The 7,674-nt window shown below is 64.8% G+C and overlaps 1 protein-coding gene across 2 annotated transcripts; it reads right to left on the bottom strand.

Moving 5' to 3' along the window:
- Positions 1 to 985: 985 nt before the first annotated feature.
- On the bottom strand, positions 986 to 5,631 carry SLC16A8 (solute carrier family 16 member 8). Of its 2 annotated transcripts, XM_046013330.1 has the most exons (5): positions 5,410 to 5,631; positions 4,552 to 4,695; positions 4,087 to 4,336; positions 3,506 to 3,999; positions 986 to 1,474 (listed from the first exon to the last, which is right to left on the bottom strand). In XM_046013330.1, the coding sequence occupies exons 1-5, from the start codon at positions 5,621 to 5,623 to the stop codon at positions 1,158 to 1,160; spliced, it is 1,419 nt and encodes a 472-aa protein (XP_045869286.1). In that variant the 5' UTR covers positions 5,624 to 5,631; the 3' UTR covers positions 986 to 1,157. The 2 variants fall into 2 exon arrangements, with proteins under 2 accessions (XP_045869286.1, XP_045869285.1); XM_046013329.1 differs by having other exon boundaries at positions 3,506 to 4,336.
- Positions 5,632 to 7,674: the final 2,043 nt, after the last annotated feature.

The following is a 7,674-nucleotide window of genomic DNA, read 5'->3' as shown; positions in this document are numbered from 1 at the left end:
AGGACATGGGGCGTGGGCAGCAACCCGGATGGGACTGTCAGCGGGACTGGGAGCCTGGAGGGAGGAACAGGCTGTCACTAGGTCCCCTGGAGCGGCCAGTCCAGACCGCTTCTCTGAAGGAACCGCCAGCGTGGCGGCCAAGGACACAGACTGCAACCTGCTGCTGGGTTCTAGTCACAGCCTGTGTGAACCTGGGCTACTCCCTAGCCTCTCTGTGCCCCAGTTTCCCTATCCGTGCTTGTGGCCAGTAATGGTCCTGACCTCCTTGGGCTCTTACGAGCATTTGATGAATTCACACATGTAAAGGGCCTAACCGTGCGTGGTACACAGTCCCTGCCCTGAGTGTTTAATAAAATGTCGTCACTGCTGTGGTGACTCAGGGATGCAGACCCGCGTGTCAGCCCGGCATTTCCCAGGGCTCCCACACCTTCGTCGGGCCAGGATGGAAAACGAGACCAACAGTGGTGGGCGTGGGGGGCACTGTTGGGATGGGCTCTCCTGAGCCCTCGGCTCGATAGCAGGGGTCTGCGGGGGGGAAGGCTCCTTCCTACTCTTGGGCCCGGTTTCCACACTCGTGACTTGGAGGGAAGGAGGCAAAGGAAGGGCAAGGTGTCAGATCTGTGGGAAGAGAATAAATACGGAGAGAGAATAGATCCCAGAGGCTTTCCAGCCGGGGTGGGACCGGCGTGCCCTGCCCTTGGATCCAAGTGTAAGAGGGCAAAACTTCGAGAGAGACCCCTAGTGCCTCCAAGTCAGAAGACCTCCCCCTCCACGCCCCCTCTCCCCCTCTGCCACTTGTTCCCCCAACACCTTCCGGTCGGAGGGCCCTGGGAGAGCCTCTCAGACTCCCTCCCACCAGCCACCAGAGCTGGGAGGCACAGGAACGGACCCGCCGTCTCGAGCTGAGTTTTATGAAGTTCAGTTTCACAAGGTCAAGCCCAGGCCACGCGCAGCAGCGTCACTGAGCCAGGGTGGGGCCCGGCCATGGCCCACTGGGCAGATAAAGGTGGGAGCCCACCACCCCCCCCGCTCCGACCCCAGGGGGGACCACGGCAAAGCAGCTTCCAGTGTGCCAGGCCCTCTTGGGACAGCTGGGGCTCCTGGAGGGTAAGCCCCATTCCCAAAGTCACCAGCCGCCTCGCCTGCTGCCCCTGGGGCTATCCAGACTTGGGGTCCAGCCCCGGCTCTGCCTTTTCCTCTGGCTCCATGGGCCCAGCCCCGGGGCTTGGCACCTCCAGGGCTTCGAGGTTGCCAGGCTCCTCAGCCCCAGTGGGCAGAGCCCCAGAGTCCCCTTCGGCCTCAGCATCCTCGGTGTCGCTGGCCTCGCCCTCGGTGCCTTGGCTGGGCTGGGGGTTCCGAGAGCGGCGCAGGCAACAGCTGGTGGCGACAGCCATGAAGACCCCGGCCAGGACCACCTCCGAGCCAGCCAGGTAGAAGATGATCTCGTAGTTCTCCAGGGCGTCCACCAGGCGGCCTGGGTCGGAGGGAGGCAGGAGGTGAGGGCCTGCAGGGGGGGGCGGGGAGTGGGGACCCCACCCTTCCCCCTTTCCCACAACCTCAGATAAAGGGCCCTGTGCACCCTCATCTTGGTGGGGTTTACATTTGGGTGAGACAGACACGCCCCCGTCTTTATGCCCGTTTGACAGCGGCGAAACCCCACGCACCTTCCGCCATTTGAGACCTTAAAAATGTCACCACCTCCTTGGACCTCAGTTTCTTAAGTGATACAGGGCCTTTGGTGAGGCAGCACTTTTCAGGTTACAAGGCACCCCCTTCACCCCCAGACCGAGACCCCACACGTGCCGTGTGACTTGCCCAGCGAGCGGGTGGGGAGGGGGCACTGGGCTCAGCCTCATCATCCTGGGGGCCCCCAATCCCTGCTCTTTGCAGCTAACCCCCCCAGTCTTCAGGGGCCTGGCTCAGCCTTCTCTCCGTCTCCCTCCCCAGCCTCCTGCTGTCCCTGCCCGGGCCCCGATAGCCTAGGCTGAGCTTCCACTACTGCGGGCTGGGGGGTAGGACTCGTGGGTCACAACCCATCTTTTCCCCTCTGTATTTTCCAAATGTTCTACCCAGGCGTGTATAACTTTCATGCACAGGAAAATCTCGTAATCGCAATATTTCCCCCCCAAGTGTGGGGGAGCTCTGTGAGCTCCATCCTCTCCTGGCATTTTTGTCGCTGACTATCCAGGCTGTGACCCCTTGGTCTACAGCTCTGTGGCTTCTGGGAGGCTTCCCGGTGTCCCCCAGGCTGGCTGCCTGCCTGAGCCCCTCTGAGCACTGCACCCAAACTTGCCTCCCTGGCCCTGCCCAGCCAACCAGTCCTATCCCGGCCCCTCCCACACTCAGCCCTGCAGCGTTCTCCACCTTCTCACCCCCTATTAAGTCCATCCACCAGGTCGCATGAGAAAATGAAGAATCCCTGAGCCTCTGGGGAGCTGGTTCTGTGGCTTTTGGTGGTGGGCTTGGCCGCCCTCCTACTGAGATCAGGTGACAAGGCCTGATGAGGACATTGAGCTAGACCAGCCCTGGAAGGAGGGGCAGTTCACCCCATCTCAGGGGCAGCCTGGGCCCCAGCAAAGGTGGCCTCCCCTCATTGCTCATCCCACAGCCTGACCACAGGCAGGCTCTCTCTGCTGGGACAGGGATAACCCGCCAACCCAGGAGGACCCTGACGTTCCCCCTTTCCAAGCTCAGTTCCTGCCTCACTTGTATGGGAACCCTGAACCCCTATGTGGCCCATAGTGTCCCATGTCCTCTCCTGCGGGGTCTACACTGCCCTGTGAGGCTGCCTGCATGCCGGCCCCTGCAGCTCCTTCCCTGGCCTGTCATCATGGTGACTTCCTAAGGCCAGTGACTGGTGAATGCCCTGTGGGCTGTGCACACAGCGGAAGTCCCAGACCTTGTCCCTGCACAGCAGCGTCACCAAGTGAGCGCGGGCCATGGCCCACTGGACAGATGAGGGAGGAAGCTCCCCCCCTGGGCCCCAGGGGGACCACTCGTGAGCACCCCAAGCACCCCCACTCTGCTCACGGCTGGTTCCTCCACGACACTGTCCCTGTCCTGGTCCCCCTTAGAGCTGAGGACACTCAGCTGCCGTGTTCCAAAGGTAGGGGCGTTTAGCCCTGGACAGGGCTCTGCTCTCACTCTGGGACCACCCTGTACTGGGCGCCTGTGCCTCAGTTCTCCCACCCACAAAACGAGAATAAGAATCCGCCCTTCACAAGGAATTTGTGCCAGCGTTTGAGATGACCCAATGGGTCAGCAGCTGTCAGTGCTGGGTTCTTCCCAGCATCCTTCCCGGTGCTTCCAGCCCCACCAGAGCTAGTAGGACCCGGCTTGGACGAGGGCCTCATTAGCCATGGGAAGACCCCACCAGGCTGTCTCCGCGGATGGGTCCCTTGCCCTCATCCCTGGAAGCTCCACCTGGGACAGGGCGGGCCCTTCCCCCTCCCCCATCCCCGGTCTAGGGAACTAGCCCCGCACCCCCTCCTCCCAAGGGGCGCACCAGCAGAGGGCGGTCCAATGAGCACAGCCACGGCCTCGACCAGCAGCACCAGGCCCAGCGCACTGGGGAAGCGGTGCGAACCCACGGCTGCCATGAGCACCTCGAACTGCAGCGCGCCCACCATGCCATACGAGAGGCCGAAGGCGACGCAGAAGGCGACGAGGGCGCCGTAGGAGCGCGCGCGCGCGCTGCTCAGGTCCGTGAGCCCGTTGGCCAACAGCGCCAGGCTGAAGAGGTAGGCGACATGGGGTCGTAGGCGCGCCAGCCCCGCCAGGGCCCCGCACGCCGGCCGCGCCACGATGTCGACGAAGCCCACGATGGACAGCAGGAAGGCGGCGTCGGCGTCCGGCACGCCCGCGTCCTTGGCGTAGTTCACCAGCAGGATGGCGGGCACGAAGAGCCCGAGCGCCATCAGGAACTTGGTGACGGCGTACACCCCGAAGGCGCGGTCGGCGCACACGGCCACGTCCAGCAGGCGCCGGCGGGGGCGGCCGCCAGGGGGCGCCTCGCGCAGCCGCAGGCCCCCGCGCTCCGCCTCCGCGTCCCCCGGAGCGCGGTCCGCGCTGTCCCGGCGAGGTCGCGGGCCGGGCCCCGGCGGCGGCGGGCGCATGACGGCGCCGCACGCGCAGCAGTGCAGCAGGAGACCGCCGAGCAGCAGGAAGCCGCCGCGCCAGCCGAAGTGCTCGAGCAGCTGCTGGCCCAGCGGCGACAGCGCCGACAGGAACACGGGGCTGCCCGCCGCCGCCAGCCCGTTGGCCAGGGGCCGCCGCCGCTCGAAGTACAGCCCCAGCATGATGAGCGACGGCTGGAAGTTGAGGGCCAGGCCCAGGCCTGCGGGCGAGGGCGGCGCTGTGCGGGGCTCCCCGAGGGCGCCTCCAGCCCCAGCCCCCAGCGGGAGGGAGGGGTCAGGCCCCGATGGGGCGGGCCCGCCACCTCTGGAGGGGAAACTGAGGACGGGAGACTTTGCAGCGGGGACTCCGCCCCAGCTCCCCAACCCGTGAGACCAGCCCCGTCCGCGGAGGGGAGGGAGTCGTGGCCGTCCTCACCTGTGAGCACCCCGGCGGTCAGGTACAGCTCCAGGAGGCGCGTGGCGAAGGATGCCAGGACCATGCCCGCCGAGGCCAGCAGCCCACCCACCAGCATCACGGGACGACAGCCAAAGCGGGTCACGAGGATGCTGGAGACCGGACCTGTGGGCAGGGCACGGTCACCGCTTAGGCTGGACTAATCTCTCTCCCGGGCGCACTCCAGACTTGGCACGTCCCAGCCCCCCAGAAGATGGCATGAGGGGATGAGGGCACCCGCGGGTCAGAGAGGACTGTCTGCCCAAGGTCACCCAGCCTGGCTGGGACAGACCAAGGATACAGCACTCTGTGGGGAGGTAGGGGAGGGACCTGTCTTGCTCCGGGGAGGCCCATCCCAACCCTCCTGAGAACAGGGGACCCAAAGCGCAAGAGGCTGATGCCCTTCGCTTTTGATCTGCCCAGCTGGGCACGTCCCTTGGAGCGCTCAGGCTCTTTCCACCCCTTCCTCCCACCCCACCCCCCCATGCGGCTCGGTCGGGGTGACAGGATTCACCCATCCCCGTGCACCCCACAGGCGGTTGGGGCTCCGGGGAGCAGGGATAGCGGGAAACTTTATTTACATCTGTTTCCCCACCTGTAACAGAAGCGGCTGTAGGTCTTTGGCAGGAATGGAGGGGCCCTGCTTGCTGGCTAAACCGACCCCCGTTCAGCCACCGTCCCCTTCCTGCCCCCTCCTCCCCTCTCTCTGGGACCAGCGCTTCCACGGGAAGAAAGTGGTTTCCGTGCTCTTCCCCGGGGGGTCTGGGGGATGCCCAGGGGTCCGCGTCTCCTGTCCTGGGCAGGGGGAGGAGGAGCAGGGGCCCGCGAGGGGGCGCTGACCGGTGCCGTAGAGCATGGCGAGCATGATGGAGGACACCCAGGCCGTGTCGCTGTAGCCCGCGCCGAAGTCGCGCATAAGCGCGCGGAAGAAGACGCTCACGGCCTTGGGGAAGCCGTAGGCGAAACCGGTGACCACGAAGCAGGCGCCCAGCACGGCCCAGCCCCAGCCACCGTCTGGGGGTCCCGCGCCCCGCCGGGGGCCGCCAGCGCCCATCGCTGCTGCCTCTGCTGGTGGAAGGGGACAGGAGGGAGCAGCGAAGTTCTGTAGCCTCGACAGGAAAGGGGAAGGAGACCCAGCGGGGAAAACTGAGGCACGGGGGCTGCTCACGTGAGCCCTGCTCTGGGAGCGAACCAGGAGGGAAACCGAGGTAGAACCGCCCCCCCATCTCCCCCTCCTTCAGGGGGCCTGTGAAAGAGGAGGGAGGATAATAGAAGGGTTCCCACCTGAGTCCGAACTTCAAGAAGACGCCCTCGGAGGACACTCCTTGCCTAGGGACCTAATGGTGGCCGGAGAGGGGGTGCTGGTGAGTCGGGATGGGGGGGGGACACTGTGGGCCCCGTGTGCGTGGGAACCATCAGGGTTCCCAGGGTGCACGTGTGAGAGTCTCAGCGCAGGAACTTACAGGGGGTGTGGGGCAGACAGGGGCAGCCCGGTGCCTGCTGCGAGGTGGGTGGCTTTATTTGGCTCCTGGGCCTTGCCATATGTTCATTTTTCTCAATGATCAGAAATGACTGTTGTCATCAGAGCATTATGGAAGAAACGAAAAGCCCAAGACCCGCCGTAATAACATAAGCCTCGCTTCAGGAGCCGCGGGGGCTGAGCTCCCGTTCATCCCCGCTTAGCCATGGGTTCACTCGGTGACTTGGGCAGGTCCCCTTCCCTCGCTGAGCCTCAGTTTTGCCACCTGTAAGATCGGTGATCGATTACCCCCCCGGGGCCAACCAGGAACCTTGGTGGGGGGTGCTCAGATCTCTGGTTCCACTGGGACCTCTGAGGCAGCACTAAAGGGACCTTCTGATTTCTAAACCCCTGGGAGCCCCCCCCCCCACACCCTTCCAGAAGCAGAAAACAGCTCTGAAGTCTCTCACACTCCCAGAGCTCCAGCCAGGGGTTCACACAGCAGCCTCCTGTGCATCCCCCCACCAACAGGGAGGGGGGTTCACGGGCAGGGTGGGCCAGCCCACAGCAGGGGAAGGAGCCTCCTTCCCTCCTGCTGCCCCTCCGCACCTGGGTCTCCCTCCTGGCCCTGGGCGATGCCAGGTGCCCCGTGGGGGTTGGAAACTCTGACCCTCCTGCCTGTTGTCCCCCCATCACAGCTGCAGTCACTTGAACTAGGACAAAGTGGTGGTCCTGGAAGCTCTCGCCCCCCACTCACCTGAGCCTTCCGGTGGGTTTGAATGTCCAGCCTCACATCTCCTGACACCTCCCGGGAGGGGCTGCCCCGCTGGCTCCCCCTGAGAAGCCTGGCCTAATGGAGCATGCAGCTGAAGGCCCCCAGTTACCTGCAGATCAGCCACTGGCCTCTCAGCTCTAGCTCCCTCCCTCAGGCCTCAGGCTTAGGGTGTTCCCCCACCCCCAGCCCTCTAAGAGGCTTTTGCTTGGAAAGGGAGAAGGGACAGGGCACTGACCACAGCGCAGGGCCACGCTGGACCTCACAGGGGGGGTCCCTATCTCGGGCCCTCCCAGCAAAGCTAGGTAAGGAGCCCTCTCCTGAGCAGAGGACACACAGAGCCCTACTCTGGGGGACAGGGGGCTCCAAGGGGTGATGGGGGCATCGCCCTGCCCTGGAGAGACCCCACCTGCTCTACTCAGCTCAGTGCCTCGCCTGCCCCCCACCCCCAGGCCACATTCCAGGAGGGGCTTCTGAGGCTTTCGCTGGATCAGGCTAATCCAGGTCGGAGAGCCTGGGACCGAGAGGGCGGGAGGGGCCCGAACAAAGGATGCTGTGTCCCTGGCTGCTCAAGGGTGACTTGCTGGTGGTCCCAGACCTTGGCCACTGCCACCCCTCCCCCTCTGGAGAGCCCCCCCACCCCCTGGCACTTCCACTCTGGAGCGACAGAGAGACTGGGCCAGAGGTGGGTGGACACAGCCTGAGGGCTTCAGGGCAGACCTCAAGATTTGCTTCAAATGGGCGCTGTGAGGGGTTGTGCGTGAGCGAGGCAATGACCTTTAGGACCTCTTGGACTCCATTCTCCTCTCCAGCGGGAGGCCTCCAGCCCCACCCCCCACCCCTGTGCCCCAAATCAGACACCACCAGTCCTGCA

The sequence above is a fragment of the Meles meles genome, chromosome 7 (genome assembly GCF_922984935.1).
Source record: "Meles meles chromosome 7, mMelMel3.1 paternal haplotype, whole genome shotgun sequence".
NCBI classification, from domain to species: Eukaryota; Metazoa; Chordata; class Mammalia; order Carnivora; family Mustelidae; genus Meles; species Meles meles.
This window is presented reverse-complemented; position numbering and strand designations above follow the sequence as displayed.

What these genes read in the sequence shown, in the direction of transcription:
- SLC16A8 (XM_046013329.1), bottom strand. Translation starts at nt 5,623, where the DNA reads ATGGGCGCTGGCGGCCCCCGGCGGGGCGCGGGACCCCCAGACGGTGGC. An exon ending in CGCCATGCTCTACGGCACCG is followed by an intron (nt 4,696 to 5,409) that starts GTCAGCGCCCCC and finishes CCCTGCCCACAG; the next exon opens with GTCCGGTCTCCAGCATCCTC. An exon ending in CATTGGACCGCCCTCTGCTG is followed by an intron (nt 1,475 to 3,505) that starts GTGCGCCCCTTG and finishes CCTCCGACCCAG; the next exon opens with GCCGCCTGGTGGACGCCCTG.